This window comes from Aplidium turbinatum, chromosome 7 (genome assembly GCF_918807975.1).
Source record: "Aplidium turbinatum chromosome 7, kaAplTurb1.1, whole genome shotgun sequence".
Taxonomy (NCBI): domain Eukaryota; kingdom Metazoa; phylum Chordata; class Ascidiacea; order Aplousobranchia; family Polyclinidae; genus Aplidium; species Aplidium turbinatum.
Window position 1 is genome coordinate 28,540,970 of NC_137478.1, and position 24,256 is coordinate 28,565,225.

The window sequence follows — 24,256 nt, forward strand, 5'->3', positions numbered from 1 at the left end:
TGTAGAGGCTTTGAATCACTGACGCAGGCCCGGTCACCGAGATTGACAGAGTGAAGTTTCCGATTGTTGAAGTCTTGTTGCCAGGGAATTATTCCATCCATTAGATGCCGCTGAATGGAGAGCAGTCCTTAACGTGCGTTGCTCAAGCGCACACCCCGAGAGTCGAACCAGCGGCCCTTGATCTTGAAGCTTCTTCGTTCCAGAAGTGACGCGCTAACCAATTGAGCTATCATAATGGTAAACAGGGCTGAAAATAAGTAATTTGCTAATTAAATGCTTTTGAGAAACGATTTCAAAAATATTTTCATTGTCGAATATCTCGAAAACTAGAGGCAATTCGAAAAAACTAAGTGCATTTTCGGAATCAGGGGCCCTGAAATACTCTAAAATGACTCTCATCTTTTATGCCAAATTTTTTTGTTGGTCTACGACGTTATAGATTCACTGACTGCGAAAAGGCTGTAAAATCAACTAAAATGGGACTAAAAGCATGCACTATTATTGACTCTCAGACTTGGAGTAGGGTGAAGATGTTCCACGTGGAAGTTAACAGAGGAAGTGACGTCAAAATCACGTGGTCAAATTTTGAGAAATCCTCTCTTGAGATACTTCTAAACCACTTCGAAATTTACTAATTTTTCAGAAAAATTCAGAATTTCTCCTTGGGTGAACCAGGGTCAAAGGTCAAAACCCAACAAAAATTTTTGGTTTACAAATATCAGTGAGCAAAATGGAATATTATTCCAAACTGACAAGAATTTTAAAGAACATCAAGGAAAATGAGCCACCCTATTGCATATGCTACTCCTTTTACGTAGTTTTTATTATCTATGAACAATTTTTCTCATTGCCGAATAGACTATCAAATATTTTAATGGAGCTTTCAACGTGGTACAAGTAGCTAGTCATTCCTTTTTAAAATTGCAGCAACATTTAACCAAATAAATTATCCAGCAAGCGGCCAGCCATATCTAAACCTATGAATTTAAAAGCTCACTTAATGTTAATTTTTCAGACTTAGTTTTAGCTTTCACGTTTATCAGTTAATGAAGGACGCTTTAAGCGGGGGCAGAAAACCGAGCTAATTAAGCAACTTGGTATAGACTATGTAGCAGCCACGCGACTACATTCCTGTTGCTTATCAATAAGCGCAGAAGGGCTCTTGTTTCAACTTACTGAACCCTAGCTGAAGATTACGCCAAGCATTGCGTTACCAGCAGCCAAAATGTGTGCAGCTATGTTACGTTAGTACACGTAACATTCAACGTCCTCAAACCAGAGAGAAATGATAAGGACTTCTAATTAATTTCTGTCATTGGCAACTTATCTTAATAGACTAATCTATCTGCATAAGCATCTCTTGAAAATGTAGTATCGTAGTTTTTTTTTTGCTTTCAGTTTGCATTCCTAGTGTAACTGTGCTGCTTCTCTTGTGGTTAGCAAATAATAACACATGTGTACTTCGCATGTACTGTATATGAATATTTTTTTATAAGCATCCAGCTTTATATTGCATACATTCACGAGATTTTAATTTTAAATGTTTTAACAAAAACATAAAGAAAACGGAAATAGTTACTTGATGTCAAAAACTAAGCTTACGCATTTTTTGTTTCAATTAAATTATATAAACTGTATGAAAAATACTTTGATTTCAACAAAGAGTTTTAATGAGCAAAAACCCCATTTCGCTTTAACATACAAAAACGTCACTTTGGTTTACAATTTAATCGATATACAGAAAAAAATCCTACCACACAGACAGCAAAATCAGTCATTTTTACGTCAGCAGACGTTGAGTCAATGTAGAAATGACGGATTACGCTGTCTGGAGATGTTGATTTTTTAAAAACAAAACATTGCACGTTTGTCATGGAACTAACTTAGCTTTTGTAATACAAGTATCAAGACGTTGGTAAATAGTTTTAAAATTTCACATTATTTAAAGGGTGTTGGTCAAGAGAAGTTTAATCAAGCAATAAATGATTCTCTTAACGTGATTTCAACATACGATATCTGTTGATCTTACACATATCTGCAACAGTTCCATGTAAAAAGAAATATTATTACTATCAATGCTGTGACGTATCACAAACCACTTATAAACTAATTTCTTTCAAAGGGGTAAACTCTTGGAATTGAGTTGGCATGCGTGTGCAAAAATGATTGGTTTTAAAACCTTGATAGTTATGCGAGGTTAAGCAAATTTTGAGGGGGGTTCTGGGTTCTCTTTTCTACACCCTTATTTGCACTGTTTCTATTTTCACTTATCGCGATAGATCAAGGAAAAATTCAGTTTTATTGTACGTATGATACTGTGATAGTAGGCCAAACCAAATGGACATCAATGCTTTGATCACCTCAAGTTGCCATAGCCTAGTGTTAATAACATGACTTTCATTGTTAGAAAAAGTGTTGCACAATTATTTGTAGACTAACAAAACAATCAGCGCAGGCTTACTACATATCTCGACTCAAAAAAGGGTAATAGATGCAATCATATAAAGCAATGGATACGAGATAAGCTTCGCCTCGTAACACGTGAATATTTGGATTTATTTCAAAGGTTGCAAGGTTTAAAAGCGTGGAAAATATATTTTGCATGGGCTGTATCCAACGGGTGATCACCGCCCCCCCCCCACACTTATTGGAGTGGTTTGGAATAACTAAGACGATTTTATCCCACTGTCTAACCCCCCCCCCCCCCCGAATTCTAAAAGTGGATAAAACCCCTGATATTTTTTGAAAACTGTCCAAAATTGATGTTAAAATAACTATTCATTTTCTGTTGATTGAACGTCACCGAAAACCAAATCAATTTATAAACAGTGAACTTTGTAACCCTACGTACGTACGTACCGAGGTAGGCAATACGATGCAGCGGAGCATGACGTAAAAAAAGAATTCAACTTGAACTAGTTTTGCAATAAAAAGCACCACCGGTAGTAACCGAGCTGTAGAGGTGAAACAAAATCCAAAATGTCCTTCAACCCCCAGGGACATTATAAACATTACATGTTTCAGTTTGGTTATATTTGACTCAAAAATATGACATTTGCATAAAACAGGAGAGAAATGTGCTCTTTTTAATTAATTTTTCTTCTTTAACTAAAAAATACAAACTGTTAGTACAAATAAATAGGGTGTCCATTGCTCAGAGATTTTGGACTTGTGGGTAAAAAGCATTTTTTGTATTTTAAGGTAATTTGTTGATAACTTGTTGCAGTCATGGCAGTTCTCGATTTCTATGCACCTCAGGCCACCAACTTTCATGATTATTATAGCCAATCCCTCATCAACTGCAGCTGAACAGCATGGACTCTCTCTAGTGCACCGTGATCTTTTAGACATCACTTTTATTCGGATGTTATCCTGTTTTTTTGCGGTTGTCATACAGTTCTTGGGAGCCAATGAGCTTTTTTCTGTTTCCAGGAGACTTTCTTCATACGTTTCGGTATGTTCCCTTTTCTTGTAATAGCAAGAAAATATCCTGTCCTCGTATTGTGATTACTGAATTGTTCAGAGGCATATGTGTTGAAGTTATTCCTTTCCAAGTTTTCTCTAAAAGCACAGTCGGACCGAAACGACCTCTGAAACATAAAAAGCGTCCTTTAATACTAAAGTATTCCATTGTTATTAAACAGTTCTTATATAATTTAGATAAACTTCAATTAACAAAAAAGAAAGTTTGGTATTTCCAATAAGCAGTAAAGGTAATTTCTTGGAAATTTTCTCATCGACAATCATCATCACTTACTTAAAAATTAAGGCTATGAGAAGATTTGTAAAGTCCCGTTCGAACGAAAATGGAAGACGTCATACTCGAGCTTCACCCTTGTTTGAGATCATCAGTGGTGCATATCTATGTGTCTTGAGCGGGAATCGAACTTCCAACTTTGATGAGAATTGTGGACTTTAACTGCAGTTAGCAACAGCCTCATTGGCTTGAGATGTGGCCGAATGGTTAAGAATGGCATACGGGACACCGTAGTACAACCTTGACGGAGGTTCGACTCCTAGTCTGAGACGTTCGATTTTTTTCGGTTTTTGCTCAAGGCACATGGATATGCATCACTGATATGACACGGCACATGGATATGCAAACAAGGGTGAAACTCGAGTATGACGTCTTCCATTTTTGTTCGATCGTGGTTTTAATGACTTTACTTATTTGAAAGCGTTTTTAAGATGTGATTGTTTACGAGATTCTCCAATTTTTATGGTAAGCTTAATTGAGAAGGTGAGAAATCATTTAGCTATAATTTTAAGGAATGTTTAATTCATTCGTTTGTCTTAAAATTGTAATTGAAACTAAGGCATCAAACGCAAGCTATGTTGACGTCATGTTTGGTCAATTTTACGTTTTCTATTTGTGTGGAAACACTACCCCACACTTCTTACACCTACATAGAGACATTTGACACGTTTTGAGTAAACTATGTTGTGTTTCTCTTTCGTTAACAATATTTACAAACTTAAAATGATCCAACGCAGAAACATGTGATAAGCTGACTACATCCACTGCCCCTTGGCACTATTGCACCAATGTGTTCGTAGAATTTAAACTGGAAACTCTTTTAATTTGCTAAATTGTGTTTGAGCAGGTGTTCACATCATAGTGGGAAGTTGAATAAGTTTGCGACTCCCCTAAAACTTCGAAACAAGCAAACAACTCATCGCCGATTCGTAACCCCCTATTTGAGAATCTCTAAATTCGCTTTTGATGTTATTTCATCTTTTGAATTGCGCCTGGGCACTTGAAGCAAGAGAAGAGCTTACAAAATCGAAGAAACAGAATAGAAGAAATGTGATCATTAAGCTTAATTTCTTTCACTTATGAAAGGCAACATAACAAAAAGATCTCCGTGCCTCCACTCAGGCTATCTGCTTACAACAGAAGTCTGGCCAAAGCTGACGAAACTCCCGACAGGTGTGAACACTTTGGGAGACATTTCGTTTTGTACAAGTTGCAAGCTGGCGCCGATGCCACTTTTTGGCGTACGGAAAACTTGTTCTTGTAAATTAATACGACTGGTGTGATCAGTGTTTCCAAACACTTTTTTAAATTTTAATCATAGTTTTAAATCACATATATTTCAAGCTCAGCCTGATCCCTGCTCAGCACACCACGTCCCGTCGATTGCAAAACATCGCAAAGGACAAAACAGAATGGAGATCCTATCAACCTTGTTAAAAGACTGATCGAAGCCAGCGGATGCCAAACGATTTGGCTACACAGGCGGCGGAGACAGTTACAATAATAATAATAATATATTTCAAGGATCACGTCAACATTGTTAGCTCTAAATTTGTCACATTTTTGCCTGACGTTTATCACATGTTAATCTACACCAATGATTTTCCGCCTTGGGTAAAATAAAAGAAGGATACATAAAAGGAATACATAGAAGATACATAGAAGGAATACATAGAAGATACATAGAAGGAATACATAGAAGATACATAAAAAAAAATACATAGAAGATACATAGAAGAGTACATAAGTAATCACTTTTAAGAAAAAGTACTAAAATGTAACCTAAATCGGAACATTAATACCTTTATAAGTAATAAAAAGGGGTCCATGACTACAAAAAAGTTTACGAGGAATGTGCAATACAAGTTTTAGCCTAAAGAGCAAAGTCTTTTGGTACTTGGTAGGTCTGTAGGTCACACTAAAGAAAAACGGTAAAGCTTTTCTCATAATTTTTCGCTAAATTCAGTTTATAAAACAGCCAGATTTGCCAACTGAGTAAAACTGATATAAATGCCCCGGCTTTTTGATTTGCTTGGTTTACGAAATGTTGTTTTAGTCGGTAATAAATCTTTTAATGTACAGTTGAGTTATTGAGCAGATGTCTTGTATTCTTTTGTTATTACAACGAATGATTTTCAAATGTTCTTTTTGGTTCGCATGTCTACAACACAGAGACTCTGACGCACAAAAAGCCTAATAGCCCAAATCCTTGGCAGCTTCTTTGATTTCCAAATCTTATACAAGAAGAAATTTTTTCACTTCAAAGCGACCATTTTCAAAAGGTTGTGATCAAGCTATAGAATAAAATGTTTTCATACATGTTTTTTTGCCACTGTGCTGTCACAACAAACCGGTTGTAATGACACAAACTATTTATGCGCTCACGCATAAGAACACCACATTCTCATAATAATGATGTCATTTGGAATTCGTATAACTCGATGATATATTTCATCTTTTTTTGTTCATTTAAAAATAAAAATAATTTATTGATGAATGTATTTCACGACAGTCTACGTTTGTGTCAATGAAGACAAATAAGTAGCTACAACATTAAAAAGCAAAAAAATAAGGAACAAATTTTTATTCCGATATCCAGTAAAAGCCAAGGTACACTTTTTACCGCACACAGGCGCCTTTACATAAGCGAATTTCAGTCGTCTGACTATAGAAAAGTAAATTAAAAGACGGAAATGTTAAGTATCTATTGTTGGCTCGATTTAAAATAAGTGACTAATGAACGACCTACAAACCTTCACATCAAAGTTAGAATTGCTATTGTCTTTTTTTGACAAATTATTCAATATAACAAAATTGTGATTTGACCAACTTCTACTTCATGCTATGTGTCCTGTTATTGATAAACTCCTCACAATATGTTGTTGATTTAGCATTCGTCATGCTCTTAGCTAATTGTAGCAATACAAAAGATCCAAAATGATTGAACGGTGCTGCTACTTGTAAAAGTGTAGTAAGAGTGCTCATTAAACAGTACACTTTTCATGTGTTTCCAAAAAACTTTCAGAAAAATGACAAAAATAAGAAGTTTCTGGAATTATTGAAACTGGGATTATTGCGTCATAAGTGATGCCACACACGCTCATTTGTTGGTTGTTTCTCAAATCAAATCTGTCTTGGTCTTTTCAAGCAAAGTTGAATTCTTATTTTTCTGACATGCTTTTTCTTCAATCAATTTCTAGATGTTGTTGCAACTCAAGAAAATCAACTCCCAAATTACATTTAGTTCACGAAAAACTATGGTTTTGAATCCTACAAACCAGGCAATAACTAGGGGCCAACAAGGCCATTCCTTTTGATAAATTTCTTACTACTGTATTATTTAAAACTACGCACGCTAAAGTGAAAGAAAATTCCATCTTGAATCAGCAGTTAAATAACAAAATACAATTACCCTTCTATATTTGATATTATCCTACGATTTTTTCAAATGATAAAAAAATTAGGTGAAGCATGGTTTCCAAAGAATAAATCAAAATAAAGCTCTTTTTGATCACTTCTGAAACGCTTTCCAATCTGATTGTTCATATTTATACGTACATTCTACATACATGGAGTGTTCAATTTCCGAAATGTGCAGCTGCTATTGCTGAGGTGGAAATTCAACACAAATTCTATTGTTATAGAAAGTTAATTTGATCTGAATGTTCAAAAGAAAACCTCAAAGAGTATTGTAAAGCCTTGTACAAACATGTTCCTCATATTTTAGCCTCTTTAGTGTACTGTAAGCTTTGTTACTGTTTTACGTACAAGCACAAGCGCAAAACTGCTTAGCTGAAAGAATTACTTTTTCTTACGAAAGCCAGAGTCATTACACGACTTCATCAAAATTAAAGTTCATACGGATATAAATGAACATGAAATTGCAACCACGATATATTCAAAAAGACGATAAAGAACTTTTTAATTCCCCACAAAGGATAAATCCTGGTTTTCTTAGTAAGCTACGCCCGGCTAGAGGCTGTGCTCCATAACTATAAGCAATCATAATATTAAACTTTAAACTAATAATTTGGATTTCATTGATTGGTATAATTTGCTTAGTTCGTTTCTTAGTGAAAAGGTGCCTGTTTTCTTAACAAGGTTGTTTAAGTGCCCCTAAGTTGCTTCTTATTATGTAACTCGTGTTTCAGTTTCCTTTGCACTTTATTGAGGAGTGCCGTAGCAAAAAGCTACATTTAACATCAAACAGAATAAAGTTTTCAGCGGAAAACAGTCGAAACATAGATACGACAATGACACTTTGTCGTATCCAGGCTTACACCCAGTGGTTGAAGATTTAGATTAAGTGGACGGAAAGGCAAGGAAGCCAATCTTTGTGTCCACCGTCAGGCATGCCTTTAAGTGTCCTGCCACAGACACAGCCGCATGCTCGAGCGGTGTCGAACCGGCGGCCTTTCGATTGCCGTTCCAGGGTCTCACTACTCAGCTATGCAGTCGACTTTGTGGTAACCATACAATTAGAATAGCTAACCGCATCGGCGTGGAAAGTGTTGCTTCATTCCCTTTTTTCAATACGGTTGTACACAAGGTACACTAAAGTAAGCTATCAACTTATTATTTTCACTCGTTTTGAAGCGTATTTGCAGTTTGTATCGCTTGCTCTGGTTAACTGCACAAAGTAATTGCAAAAAACGTTGCTTTAACGTTTAATGATGGTAGATTTATGACTATGTGAAATGGCGCTGTCGTTTAACTTTAAAGTTCTTTGTTTATTTGCAATAAACTAACTATAACTTGGCTAAACGCAATATTGGCATGCTGCAGTCTATTGACTTAACAAATATAAAATGTGCGTGCTGCCGAATATCGTAGTTACGCAGATGCAAATACAAGGTATTGGTACTGAAACTGTACCCACCTATTCATTGCTTTGAAAGTGAACATGTCAAATATCTATATTTTGAAAAGAAATAGGCATTAGTTAAGAAATTAATTTGAAGACAATCAATCCAACCCAATTATTCTATACACTCTTTTGGAAAGTGAAATATTTTGACCAAAAGTATGAAAAATTTAAACAAAGCTTATATAGGCTACGAAATACATCAAACTACATTGCTTACAAAATCCAACTCTGACAAAGTAAAACAAAGAACTATGTGGCAAGAACTAGTGATGCGCTACTGATGAGCCCAGCCTCATGGGCGAAACACGTGTCTATCGCTGAGTTCTTATTACACTCGACTGCCGAGAAACACATGTTTTTGGGAAAAAGTCTTGATGGCTAATGTAGAGGCTACACCAGTATGGTTAGCGAAACACAATGCTCGCTGTTCTATAGTGAGTACTGAGTAGTCAGGTAGTGCTGACGCCAGTAAGATCGCTCCTTCTCAACAAAGTAAAACTATGCGTGATTGTTAAATTGTTAGGAATTATCAGCACCATATTGTTGAGGGTAGTAAATCCAAGCTAGAATGTGGAATGTCATATCTGGTTTGATGCTAACAAGGTGAACTTACCCGAGTGAAAACACGTCCCGACTTATTCATGCAAAGATATCGCTTTCTTCTGTTGCTTCGGATTCCTACTACGCTTCTGCTGATGCTGAATATCTCCATTACCCCTGGATTAAAAAAATGACATCAAATTTTTAGAAATTCATTTCTAATACAGCTGATTACACATTTTTGATTTTCATGAGATTAAAATTTTTTTCTTTCATTTTATAAAACAGTATCAGGGCAATTGTTTCAGTGTTAGGGCAATTCACGATTAGGGAAATTATTTCTACGTGACTTTTTCTGTAGAAAACAAACCAGCTTCTGTAAAAGTAATCATCTTTAAAAATTCTTAAACAATTTGTTATTTTGTTTATTCCATGGTTATAGATTTTGACATTAAAAACAAACCACATTAAAAATATATTTTTTGCAATGACATTGCAGACAAGAAAGTAACTTCTCCTAACTTTAAAACCGTAGACGTTTGCATTATTGATAGCAACATGAACATTTCTTAAATTTCTCTTCACCGTTTTTAGTCACTGTTAGATGAATTTCATGGCATAATTGTTTATGCAAGTCATACTGTGTATATATATATATTACAAGTACAGTAGGACACAGATTCACAATTAGATGTTTTAATTTAATGAAAAAATAAAGAACCCAAAATATAGGTACCACTAAACTCATGTTTTACAAACGCTTTGAAAACTAGACTGTTTTCATCTTCAGTTCTGTTGCATGTTAAGCTTTCAAAAGTTTTGCTGCTTTCACTCTCTACATTTTAAGATCTTAATTTTTTTGGTTAGATTGAACAGGTTTTCCAATTATTTTTCTCGTATACAGTTTTTTAAATTCTTAATTTTAAATTCACAACGCAAAGTTTTGATTTTAAAAAAGCAGTGAAATACAATTTTGTTGTGCAGGTGTTGTCGTTTGTTGTTGTTCTTGCAATTTGAAGTTTACAAAACGGAAAATTAACAGCCTCGTGTAATGTCAAGTGTCTTTTTGTTTTGTACAAAACGACTAAAAACTAAGTGGTGTAACTTCATGTAGGCAAAGAATAGCAGTGGGTGTCGAGATGTATTTTTTCATTAAGTTTTAACATTTATCATAACTCATGCTATATTGGCGAAGCTGTCTTCGCAGCTTCGGTGTTAAATTTCTTGCTTGTTTTCAAAACGTGTAGCTTTCCGCTTTACACTTTTCCAAATCTGATATCAACTGTCACCTGTGTTAGGAATTGAAAAAGTTTTGTTCGCTGTTTTGATTTTAATGTGTTTATGTTTCTGTTGTACGAACACTGCAGATCCGTAGCCGGGAACTTAATGTGGTTTACTGCTTTTACACTACACTGTTGACATTGTTTCAACACTTTGAGACGTTAAATCAATAAGACATTTACTGATTCCGCTGTAGGAAAGCCACACTTTTGTTGCAACTGCTTAAATGGATAATCACAAGGTCGCTTTTTGGTTTAAGAAGCGCGTGAAAAAGAAAATTCAAAATTCTAAAAATAGCAGGAAAAGATATAATTAGCATAAAATATAGTACACTTCATGCTTGATGTATTGGATGTAAGTCAAAAACCTTGCAAGGTAGGCTATAGCGTAAAGAAAAAACGAAAGCATTGATGACCGAATAGAACATATTTGTGTAAACAGTAACAAGCTTTGCTAATTTCAGTTTACCTCGAAAACAGAGATCGTCTTCGCAAGTTGCTTTAGGAAGCTTGAAAAAGACTTTTTACACAAAATGAAGATTTTTCCACTCAAAATAGATAATTCGAGGATCCCTGAACCCCCTGGATACACGCCTACTCTCAGATCAATAAATCAATCAATCAATAAATCAAATAAATCAAAACCTTTATTTGACCACCTCAAAAAATCCGCTTGATCCTGAAGTTATTTGAAAGTGCTTAATGGTTTGAGTACCTTGCTCATTCTACAAAGACCCAACGAGCGACGTCACGATTTTGATACAGATGCGGCGCAGGTGTTGCTTTTTAACACAGCTCTTAATTTCACCTCAACAATACTCAGGAGGTTTAAGATGGAAAACAGAGTCCGTCGACTTTAATATTCCTGCCCAGACAACAAAATCCGTCATTTTTACGATGATTCAACGTCTGCAGACGTTGAATTAATGTAAACACAAATTTTGATTTGCTGTCTGGGGCAAAATTGTATTTGGAGGTATTTTCGTTTTGCATTGTTTCGTTAATTTTTGGTAATTTACTAATTCATAAAACCACAAGTCGATTGTAAATGTTCCAAAATGATATCGGATGCAAGACCAAATGATGAAGCGTCTGCGAGGCGATCGAAAGACATCGATTTGACACCTATGACGAGCATGCGGCTCTTCAGCAATACACATAAATGACACGCTTATGAGTAGACATAAAAATTTACTTCCTTGCTTTCCGGTTTAGTAAATTTAATTTTCTAACCACCAGGCGCAAGCTTAGATACGACAAAAAATTTCATCAGCAATGTGTTTTTTTTTTGGCAAAATTTATTTTTGTTGTAATTTTTCTCGGGATGGCTGCTTCTTGGAGACTCATTTTGTCGTTTTTCGTGTTGTATTTTTGTGTCAATGTTTTAACGCATAAAAAAGCAACTAGTATCTAGGTCAAGGTATAATGGATTTAATATCGCCAATTGTTGAAACGACTCATGGGAGGCACGTTTGTCGGATTTTGAATAGGCTTCAAGTGTCACGGCCACGGTTGAATGGCAAGCCACAAATGTGGTAAGTGTCAGATAAAAAAAAAACTAATATTTTAACAACTATGAAACGTCTAGTTCTGTAACACAGACCTTTCACTTCGCAACAATTGTCAACAACCGATAAGGATTCCATGAATTGTCCTGCCCATGTCAAGACTGTCGTAACAAACAGTTTGATGGCAATTTGAAAAGAGCTCACTTTATCCCAAATTAAGCTCAGCAAGGAGTAACAACTCTCCAGACAGCAAATCAGTCATTTTTTCCATTGTTTCAACGTCTGCAGACGCTGCATCAATAGAAAAACGGCTGATTTGTTATGTAGGTTAGTCTTACACAGATTCATCTTGAGTAGTATGCCAAAGTTTTTTCTGGCACAGCTGCACATAAACTAAGATATTTTTTCTTGCATACTGCCACCGATGTTTACAAATACGTTATGAAACACGCAATAAAATAAAATTTATAAATGCTGGAAACAAGACCATTTCAAACAACAAATTATTTCATTCGGAAGGCTTTAGCTTTACTTTGTTTGGTTTTATTTCGAGTTTATTTTCTTGGTTGAGCATTTTGTTTCGTCAACATAAAATGCCATTCAGTCATCCCTAGTATTGTGAATCATTTTTATGATCTTGTTTGCTAACATTTCAATTAAACTTTTCTTTATCTTTTCTTTATCTTTTATTTTATTTTAATTATGTTATATTTTGTGTGAAATAAAGTATGTTAAACCGGCTAAAGTTACTATGTTTTATTTTTCTTTATCTGCTCCAATGAGCTTTAGTTTTTGTTGCTTCCAAGCCCGATACGAATTGTATACTAAAATAATTTTTAAAAGTGTATGAAAGAAGAATATTTACTAACAATATTCCAAACCGAAATTTAATTTCATTCCAACGCAATGTTTCGGCTTTGTTTCGTTTAATTTCGTTTCCAATTTAGTTTCGTTGAGGAGATTCTGTTTGGTTGAAATAAAATCGGTTTTCAAGACCTTTGATAGGAGGCTTGCTTATTGACTGCATTTTGAAATTGTTTTCTCACTTATTAATTGAGTTTTTTTTTTCATTTTCTTCCATTACTGCTTACCACTGATCTGGTTAATTCGTGCTAAAGGAACGTTTCTTTTTTCTTCTAAAATTATCTTTACTTGGAAATTCAACGCAAATTGCTACTCACCGTCAGATGTTTGCCTGTGATTTGCGAAGACTTTTCCCTTGGCTTTAATTTCCAAATGGAAGCCAATCCCTACTCGGCAGTACAATCTAACTTTGCGCACAGTTCCTTGCAAATAATTGCTGTCTGCAGAAGAAATTAATTCATCTAAATTACCACGATGATTTTGGATTGGTTTCAGAAGCTGTGAAAGTCCTGGAAGAGTCAATAAAGCTTTTTTAATAACTTCTGTCCGAGGGTTCTTGTTTCTGTGACGATGACGGGTCTGATGAAGTCGCGTACGACGCTTCGACAGTTCAACTTTGGATGCGTAGTCTCTCCCAAGAGAGTAAATAGTTTGCGGTTTTGGTGAAGACTTTGTCTTCTGTGAAAACCTCTTATTTGGATGTTCTCTGTACTTTCTCCGTGAAACATCTTGATGGTTTGAGTTAAAAATACGTTTTCTTCCAGCGTTGGTTTTCGTCTTTCCCGCATCTGCTTCATTTGTTTGAAGCAAAAGAAGAATTAACAGGGAGATGCAGAACACTTTGAGAACGTTCAACAAATAAGGTTTCCCACAAAAAACAGACAACATCTTTTATATGTTTTGCTAAGCATGCATAAATTATGTAAACTTTGATCGTAAATATTTCACGCTTAAGTTAGTCTTTGTTTTACTGCAAAGCAAAAAAGTACACTTATTTCTTACAATTTTGGTAGAGAGTTGATTTTTTTAACCATAGACAACTTAAACCTAACAACCAGACGGCATTGTGACCAATGGCAATACGACCTCCGGAAAGATCATGAATTTGTGATACCATGAAAATGACTTGCTAAGCATCACAAGACTGGATTGTTTGAAAATTGAAAATACGAGACGTTTTCTGCCAGCTGTCTGTAAGCAGTCTTGTCATGTATCTACACACAGTGTTTGACAAAAAGAAACTTTCCTGTTTGTAAAACACTTGGTTTCACATTTTTTATTTCACCAATCGTTTAATTAAGTGTACGAACCTTACCATTTCTAGTTTTCTGTTCGTCGCTCATGAGCGTTCACAACAACAAGTATTTTTTGACATTAATTGTTTGAACTTTATTGATTACAAAAGTACCTCATTTAGGTCTTCCTCCTCAAAAACATATCTCCCTTAACTATGTCATCGCATCATTTGTGAGCTTGACTAGTGCACAACTAGCTCTACATAATAATGACTGAAGAGTCAGAGTGCTGGAAAAAAGGGGAAAAAATGAAGCCAAAAAAAGATTACAAAAACCTCCTGATGATATCTTTCAACCTCCGTTGTCAACACATGCCGCCGCAGAGGCTTACCTGCATTTTAATCATTTACACCTTGTTTGTGGTTACAGGCTTTTAACCGATGAAAGCTTTTTATTGCAAAACTTAGCTAGCATTTTACGACAGTTAAATAACCAATGCATTGGTTAATGCTTGTTTTACTGCTTCCATCTTGCATATGCTGGTTTGTGTAGTTTTGGCAGAGAAATAGTTTTGCTTTGTTTGCGCTTGTTCATCATCCGATGTACTGAAGTTTTCCAGCATTGTAAAAATATAGTTTGTCATTTGCGCTGTCGTAAATTTTAAAGCTTTTTCGCTTATTCCTTTTGATCAAGTTTCATTTACTTTCAATACCAATTAATTGTGTTGATTAGTCTTTTAATTTCGTTCCTGAATTGTTGCTCATCATCCCTTTATTAAACTTCGAAATTACTGCTTCCATTTATTTAATACAGATAGGTTTGTATAAACCATTTGCTACAAAAGCTTAATGAATGTAATTTTCGAGATTGTTCAATCAATTAACTTAATTCAGATGTAATAACCTTAATGGCTGCCTGAAAGGCAGTTGGAATCCTATAAAAATTCTATTTTACATTCTTCTTTGCCATTAACTTTTAATAAATGTTTTTATTCTGCGTCGTGTTCACTTAGGTAGGTAAAGGATACATTTTCTACAACAGACTAAACTTAAAAATTGCAAAAACGCAATAGATTCTGAGTTTAATTATACGCGGAACTTATCCGATTTTAACCGGAAACCATTGATTTTGTAACTTGAGGTTTGCGTGCGGCACTTAACGAAAGTAAGCAAAGGTGTTTCGAAACTTTGGGTTTTGCTAATTAGGTTTCAACCAAATCTTTGTTTACACTATTCCCATATTTGTTTGGCCCAAAAAAAGTAAAATTGAACAGCTAAGATCTCTATTTCAAAACGCGAACTTATGATAACTGCTTAATTTTACATATTCTAAGCCAGAAAAAATATGCAAATTGCGTAAAAAACGTGGTTGAAAGCTAGCAAAAAAAAACGTCCTTCAGAATTTATCCAACGTCTGCAGACCTCGATTGTAAAAGCGACAAATTCTAATCGAAAACGGACGAGACTATAGCGACTAAATAGGCCTAGAAGATACACAATTTTTGAAATTTACCACCTAGCTTATTCATTTTCTGACTTAAATTGCTAAAAATTCAAGCAAATATATTTTTTTTTCAGTATTTTCTGAGACTGACGTTTCAAAACTAAATAAATTCATAAAATGTTTCCTTATTTTTTCCTGTAATTTCACTTTTTTTCAGCATGTTTTTATGAAGGTCACACTTTTTCTCTTCTACTCTTCTACGTTACCAATTTTCTTGTAGGACACAAACATAAACTTTGATACGCAGAAAACACAAAGAGGTTTGATTAATCATTGCTATAAGCCTACTGTCACAGTTCACTATTTCAATACTTTTTTCTTTCTTTTCACAACTTCTGACTATTCTCTTTACCATCTATAATAGAGCAGTACAGGTATTGTCTAATAAATCTATGAAAAAAAATGACCTATTCAGTTTCTGATATTTTTTGCTTTGTAAATTTTTTTATTTTTCATGGGTCTAATTACACTAAATCGGAAATGAACTGAATGAACAGGACTGCCAGAGAGTGAATTCGAAACTTGTTTCAGTCTATAAGTTGATCTGCAAGCTTCAACCAGCCTTGTATTTACGGAATTTAAAAATCGCTTTGAAGAATTAGCTCTTGTTGTTTTCCCCCATTCCATCAATAGACAATAACAGCCGAGACAGTACTTCTATGCATTCCAATCGCTTTCTTTCCGATTGTACGCCATTCACGCGTATTCAAACACAAAAAACTCTCACATAAGCTTTAGGCCTAGTGTTGTGCCGTGAGTTTTAAATACGTTTCTTGTTTGAAATGTAGTGAAAATAGCGCTTTCATGAACAAAGCAGCTTTAGGATTTCAAGGCATGACAGAAACGGTTTGATATCAAGTTTCATTCATTTGGTGATTAACTAAAATTATGCTCTCCAATGCAATATCCAAGCTAGAAAAAAAAAAACAAAAAAAACTGGAAACTTCAGTGTATTTACAAATAGACATTACAAGAAAAACAATTAGCAAAAATTCTCTTTCAGTTCAGTTAAGCCTTAGCTTATGAGGCCTTAGCCTATACCTCTATTACTAAAGTTCGGCCGTTTCGCCTAATTTTGCAGAAATTGCATTATTCTCAATTTTGAAGAGGTATCAAAATGCCGTGATCAAATGCTCCCCTAGACCCACTGCTCACCCTTGATAATTCTACTATCCTCTTCGCTTTTGCTGACTGTGAAGCTGAAAAGAAAAAACGTTTTTACGTCGATCGAAAGTACGTTGGTTCGACGCTTATCGAGATCATGGGGATGCAAAGCTGCATCCGTGTTTGGCTTATCCGCAACACTAGAAGGGTTACGTTTTTTTCTGGTTTACAAAATATTGTACTTTTTATGGGTTATATAAGAGTAGTGAAGTTGGCTTTTACGTAATTTAAGTATTTTGTTGTGGAAAGCAAGCTTGTAGCAAGGCATTAAAAATTTTCAAATTGATCCTTCTAATGTTGCCTGAAAAGCGGAGCGCGTCTCGCAACGTAATGTCCCTACTATGGAGAGCACGCTCTTGCGTCTTTTGCAATGACGTTTGTGACCATATAGCATTCCAAAACGACACCTAAAAGGAAGAAGAGTTTCGCGTTGTGTCTGCCTTTAGCCTGGAGCACATTAGAGATAGTCAACAGAGATCGAAACAACGAAACCTAGTGATAAAAAATCCCATCAATTAGAATTGCTTACAACATGAATTTACATCGGCTGCATAGCCGAGTGGTGAGAGCCCTAGAACGGCAATCGAAAGGGCGCCGGTTCGACACCGCTCAAGAGCATGCGCTGTGTCTTTAGCAGGACACTTCTTTGAGTGTATGTTTGAAGGTGGACACGAAGATTGGCTTCCTTGCCTTCCTGTCATCTTAATCTTTATCTTCAACCACCAGGTCTATAAGCCTGGATACAACAAAAAAAAAAACATACATAAATTTACTTCAAAGGAATGTTGTGCAGAGTAGTCCATTCACTACTTCACACCTCACTTAGTTACGTTATCATAAGTTTTTATCACTAATGTTGTCATAGGTTTGTTGTCATATGCTTGTTGCTACGCCTGTGAGATGGAAGTCGTATTTTTCATTTTATAATATAAGCTGGGTGACGATTTGAACCTGTGTTTCTATCGATTCTTGCTCGGACAGTGAAAGCCTTCTTTTACATTGAGGTCTAACGCCATCTTGCGGTCGTCTGTTTCCATTATGCTTGCACACATGGCAGAAAGGGACAAATTACTTCTCATGTTTCATGCAGGAGAATTTAAAACCTCTGATGTTTTCAATAATCACTTATTAATGTAAACAGAACTTTAAATCGAATTTTATGTTTCCTCATTGTATTTTTCGTGTATCCTACAGGACGGAAAGTAAGCACCAGCTACACTATGCGATATAGGCTACAAGTAGCTTACACCAATGAATAGGGAAATGCAAAAAAATTTTCCAAAGTTCTGATCATGCATATTACATACACAGAAGTAATTGGAATTGCTTTATGGTGTAAAGAGAGTAACTAGTTTTGTCTACAGAATATTTAATAGATATAGCCTACAGTGTGACTCAAACATTTTATTTCTATTGATGAATTCCTTTAATTGTATTTTATAAAATTTTGTCAGGTTTTTGGAATGTGTGCTAAGTTTAAATCGAGTTTTAATATTCTGCTAAAGATGGCCAAAAACGTTATCTACAGCTTTAAATTTATCACCTGATTTTATTGTAAGATTTTCTTAGTTACTTGAGCCTTTGAGGCGAAGACCCATCCTTCACCGCCCCAGATCGGCAACGCTTCCGGACTTTTCGGAAAGGAACCAATGTCATGTGAATGTAAATTGTATATTATCTTACGCAGGAAAGAGGAGATTAACTTTCTCAAAATTTGCGTTGAAAAACTGGTTTTGTTTTGTCTGAAATCGCACTTACGTTATTATTATGAAAAACTTTTGCAAACCACTTTTGCTTCTTTGCTTTTTTTAAACTTTTCGATCTTTATCGTCCATCCACCTCAAAATAGCAAGTCTTGCGTTATGTTCAGAGAGCGGTGGCATATTCATGTTGTTGTACAAGTAGTCACTGCGATTGTATGCGAGTGCTTTCATGTGTCACTGCGAACACTCGTGTTCATTGTGTAAATGATCTGATAAAAGCCCAGACGGACATTATAACATCATAGATCAGACAACTTCAAGCGAAATTTATTTTACACTAATTGGTTTTTGAAAATAAAAAACCGAAACTGACAACATAAAACAAATCTGCTTTGTGTTTTGTATGCGTTGTTTATTATTCGACAAAAAACATTTATTTTATCAGAGCGCATTTTGCAGTAGGACTGCTTAATTTTGGTTATCACTGCACAAAATGGTTATCACCGCGCCTTAGAGTTAGGTATGGTTGAGACTCACCTACGCCTGCTTAGGTAGCTTGAAATCTTTTAGATGTGAGAAAAGCTACTATTTAGGGGAATTTTTTTGTTGAAGTGTCAAGAAGATTAGTAATAATTTTAGAGGAAAATTGCAAACTTTAATGAAATCATGGTTAAGACTGTCCGGAACAAAAATATTTTAATGAAAACTTTCGTTTCGTTTCGATATCAATCGATTTCGTTCTGTTGTTAACTCGAAACGAAAATAAAATAAACAAGAATTTCGAAAGTAAAAAGCATGATGTGTAGATTGAGGGGTCTTGCCCCCCGAGTGGTCTTTATTCATGTTCTTTTAAAAACTACCGACAGTAATTCAGATTAATACTGGTATTCTTACAAAAAAACATTTTAAAGCTCTTTGACAAAAATTTAGGAGCATTTTTGAAGATGAAAATGTTGTTCAGACCAAAAAAAAAAATTAAAACTTTAAAAGTTCAAAACTGCACAGTATGAAAACGCCATCGCACTAATATGGCAATTTAATTTAGTTCAACTTGTTTTTATCTGATCATCGCAGCTAATGAAAAAAACTTACCAACAGACTATTGTAGAAGCAATAAAACGCAAACGTTAACATAAATAATGAATTAAACATTAGACGCGAATGCAATATCTGACACTACCTTTAACAATTACGTTTAACAATCCAACACATGGCGACAAAAAACTAACGTTAAAGTATGTTATGTTGCTAACATAAAGAAAATTGCTTGTGGAAAGGTTCGCCTATTGTTTGGCGCGCGCTGCCAAACTTAACAATGTTGAACATAACAATAAGCAAAGCTTGTACTCAGAAAAGCCGTTTGAAGAGCGATCTGGTTTCTAAGTAGCAAGCATTGCTTTCAAGCGTCAGCTTTTATCAAGTTAACATACCGTGAAGAAACAAACAGGTGAACTACAGCGAGTTTGATTGTTAGGAAAACTTTTCCCCGTCACTGAAAAGGTGAAAAGTTGGTGAGATTTTAAATAGCAATTTAGTTAGAGTAAAGAATTGAGAAAATTTTTTGTTGTTCTTCGTATTGGGAAATAACAATGTTTGATTGGCTGAGCCATTTAAACTTTTACAAAATACATATTCAACTTGTCGTGCTTGGCACGGCCGTACAAAATGACCTGAAAGATGTCATCTGCCTACAAAGAACCTGATAGGAACAAAAACTGGGAGCAAATAGCTAGAAAATCCAACAACAAATGAAAGCTATAAAATGACAGATATCACCTGAAAGTTTATTTTCTATTCCTTTGCGTTGTGACTGCCCCAGCCAGCAAGTCAGCTCCTCTTTTTATTGGTTCAACCTCTGAAGACGTTGAATGAACATAAAAAGAAGCTGATTTACAGGTTATGTGAGATCAACCTAACAGTTTTTATGAAAACTTATAATAAAGTTTTTTTTAGCTAACAAACTGATGACCAATCAAGAACATTTTCATGATTCTGTGGATAGATTTTACAGATTGGTTCAGTACAGGACCAGAGTATTCATCTGCGCCATTTGTTGACGCAAGTAAAGGCAAACTGAGCTGTTAAGTTTAGAAAAGTACCAAGAACTCAATTTTAGCAAAAGTGCTTTCACTTCAGCATATTCCATTTAAACAGCATCTGTTGCAGAATTTCCGTGGCCTGAAATAAAGGTGGTGTGGATCGCGGAGATGTTTGCGAATACATTTTTTCTATGCAAACATAGCTCTTTGCAGTGGCGGTTGGTGGTGTTTGTGAGCAGTGGGGCTGCAATAAATAGTCCGGGGGGGGCGAAGCCCGTCGCTGAGCTCGCCGAAGGCGAACGACTTTGTGGAGGGGGGTTGGGGGCCCCCCAAATAAAATTTAAAAAATTACATTAAATCTGGAGCGTTCTGAGCTTGTTTTTACCCCAAATTTTGAAAAAATGCATTCAAACTTTGTTAAAAAGTTGATGTATTCCTAAGCTATAATTTGAAAAAACCAACAGTAGGCTATTGCTTTGGACACAAACTTTACTAGTATTGAGCTTAGTCTTGACTAGCCTAGCCGTTGCGTACAAGGTTCAAGTGATTTTGAGATGCCCTAGGCTGGACTAGCACTTCCTATAACCTGTTGAATACCCTAACTCTACAGCCAATAACACTTCTACATTCATGGCTCATCGCTACTCTGCGAAATAAAAACTAACTTTAAAAAGTTAGTAAAGTTATTCGGTTAGGTGGGGCTGTTTTCTATGCAGCCCCAACTGATTCAAAAATTGCTGTATAATTCCAAAAGAGGTGGAGCTTCAAGGATAATTTTTAGCCAATCAGAGCGCTTGAAATCCAGAATCTCGGGCTGCAGAGCAGTTTGCCCAATATCGGTGTTGCTAAACGAAACTTTTAATATTTTAATTTTCAATCCGCAATTCTTAAGTGAAAAAAGTAACCGGGTCGGACAAACACAGAGGAAAACATACTTTCCCTCTTCTCGTTCTTTGCAGCCCCCACCACTGGCCTCTTTGTATTTCTGACGATCTAAATGCTTACTTTGCATATTTTGTTATATTGGAATCTCATGCCTTAGGCCTACTAGAGAATTTTACGGTCGGATACTATAAATTGTTATAATTATCTCGGGTCTATCCTTCCAGACTTCCACGTTTTACACTTAGTTTGTCAATTGACATAACTTGTCATCTGTTAATCACATTTATGGGACCTGTAAATTCTAAACCACTAGCTTTTCCGGTATTTGGGGCTGTTATCGCCAGCTCTTTTCCGTTTTTTAAAACGTGCGTGGATAGTAATAACTACTGTCATTTTATTATTAAACCACGTGACGTCACATTTGTCTCTAAAACAAATTGGAATTCATAACGTCACTCTCTCGGTAGGTTATTATTCTAAATTACTTTGTTTGTGTGACAGAATCGAATCATTATACACTAAAAAAGTGAACTCACTTGTTGGACTTAGTTGCCCAGTATGGCTGATCAGCTGAATGAAGAGCAAATTGCTGAATTCAAAAACGCATACAAAGCGCTTTGCAAAGATGAAGATACACCGTTGCAAAATAAAGACCTTGGGACAGTTTTAAGATCTCTTGGATTTTTTCCAAGAGAAGAAGATGTTGCAAAAATGATAGAAGAAGGAGATGCCGAAGGGATGGGATGGATCGATATTGCGGACTTCCTGAATCTCATGGGAAAGAAAGCGAAAGAACCAATTGACACCGAAGATGACATTAGAGCAGCTTTCAGGGTCTTTGACAAAAGTAATAACGGATTTATAGCAGCTGCAGAATTACGGCAAATCTTAATTGAAACAGGTAAGCAAGAAAATCATGCACAATGTTTTCCGCAGTTGTTTCCCTTGTTAAGCTATTTTACCGCAGACTCCGCAGTAAACTACCAATAGGCCTATAGACCTACGATGCAGCCTATGTCTGAAAGTTTCATGATCATCGAGAAAATTAAACCGCCCGCGGTAGGTTGACTGTTTATAGCTTAGCCTTGTTCATATAGCTAGATTGAACCTTTAACTTTATAAGACACTAATATTGTTGGTCTAAATTTAATAATAGATCTACATTGCTTAAGATAAAAGTAAACAAAATACGTACCGGTAGCCTATCTATTATAATTATTCATAATCAGTCGCCATCTTCGTTTGTAGTAGATTGTGCATCCACATGTGGGAGTCGTTTCCCAAGAGTGACAATTTTGAGCTAACTCGCCCAGTGTCGCCTATCATATGCCTGTGATCAAATAACAAAAAATCCAACTATAAAGTCAGTTTCTGATAACGTTGGTGAATGCCGCTCCAAAAAAATGTCATCAGATGTGAAGCGATTTCTGACCAATAACAATCCATTGATTCAATGAGAGTGAAATATCTGTCACATCCGCTTTTAGCCTGTGCCCCCATTATCCTCATTAGAACCTTAAAACATTTGACCAGGCTAACACTCACAATAGTATTTCAATAAAATTTAATTTATATAATTTAATTTAGTATGATTATAATTTATATAATTTAATTTATTATAAAATTTAAGTTTTACTAGTCTGTTAGAAGATTATGAGTTTTAGAATATTCAGACTCTTAGAATTGCAAGGTTTTAGGTTTTTTATTAAATGTTGAATTACCCAATAGCGCCGCTATTGACCTTGAAGTTTCTTTATTCGATAGTATCTGTATATGAATAAAGTTGTTTGTCAAACAGCAAATCACGGCTGCACCTCCAGGTAGCCATGGCCTACTTTAAAAGGCAACTAATATACATCATTTTTGCCAGGTGAAGCTTTAACGGAAGAAGAAGTGGAAGAATTGATAAGAAACGCGGAAGTTGATGGAGACGGTCAAATAAACTATGAAGAGTTTGTCACGAGAATGATGTCAACACAACCTCAATAAGTTTTATTTCGTTTGTTGACTTGAAAGTTATAAGAAGCAGAATTCGAGAAATTCTTTGAGAATCCAGTACTGTTTTAGAACTTGTTGCAATGTGCCATGTCTAGTTTAAGTTCCTGAGTAGCGTCTAGGCTACTGCACAGATTCCCAACCTGGGGCTTCCGGACACTTTGAAGGTCCGTGAGCGTCTTGGTAGCTTATTGGATGCATGTAGGCTACTTTAACCTTCGATTGTCTGCAATGTCTAGGCAAAGAAATAAGAAAGTAATAAAATAAAAATCAAACATGAATCACAACAGACTATGCCATCATAATTGACAGACTATCATCATCGTTTTCAATCGGTTTTCTTGTGTCTTAATTTTTCGTATTTGGTTTGTTTTCATATGCTACAGATCTTTTTCTTGGACGTTCACGTCTGGCATGTTTCATAACACTCCACTTCATTAAAATTTCCAGCACCTGCCATGTATAGCCAGTAGCGGGCCCAGAGGAGAGCACTTAGTCACGTGCCCCCTCCCCCCCAAACAAAACAAAAGCAGGAAAAACATGTAAGCTAATTTTCTCCCGTTTTTGCAAAACAAAGTTTCTCGCTTCGCTCGTTCGATCACATATTATTGACTTGTCACCAACGGCATAGAATTTGCTTATTTTTAGCAATACACTGTAATAAAAATTTAAGAATTTTTACGTCGTTGAAAATCTGGTGCGCTCCAAAAATTGTTTATAGATCTGATAGGCTACGGTACTTTGCAAATTATATCCGATATTAGGCTACAATAAGTATGTCTCTGTTGCAGGTTAGGCATTAACCTTCGTGCGACGACTTAGGTAGCCTACAATTATTGTAACTTTATCGTAAGCTATTTAAATTATGATAACTTTTTTACTGGAAGTCGTAGTATTAGCCCGAAATTTCCTGACA

The 24,256-nt window shown here is 35.5% G+C and overlaps 2 protein-coding genes across 2 annotated transcripts; one reads left to right on the top strand and one right to left on the bottom strand.

Annotated features, from left to right (window-relative positions):
- Positions 1–2,939: 2,939 nt before the first annotated feature.
- Positions 2,940–13,775, bottom strand: LOC145774832 (fibroblast growth factor 16-like). The gene is made up of 3 exons (XM_082586155.1): positions 13,134–13,775; positions 9,238–9,341; positions 2,940–3,590 (listed from the first exon to the last, which is right to left on the bottom strand). The coding sequence occupies exons 1-3, from the start codon at positions 13,702–13,704 to the stop codon at positions 3,390–3,392; spliced, it is 876 nt and encodes a 291-aa protein (XP_082442281.1). The 5' UTR covers positions 13,705–13,775; the 3' UTR covers positions 2,940–3,389.
- An 8,075-nt stretch (positions 13,776–21,850) lies between these two features.
- Positions 21,851–24,014, top strand: LOC145774069 (calmodulin-like). The gene is made up of 2 exons (XM_082585217.1): positions 21,851–22,246; positions 23,216–24,014. Exons 1-2 carry the CDS (start codon positions 21,904–21,906, stop codon positions 23,332–23,334), a joined length of 462 nt encoding a protein of 153 aa, XP_082441343.1. The 5' UTR covers positions 21,851–21,903; the 3' UTR covers positions 23,335–24,014.
- The last annotated feature ends 242 nt before the right edge of the window (positions 24,015–24,256 follow it).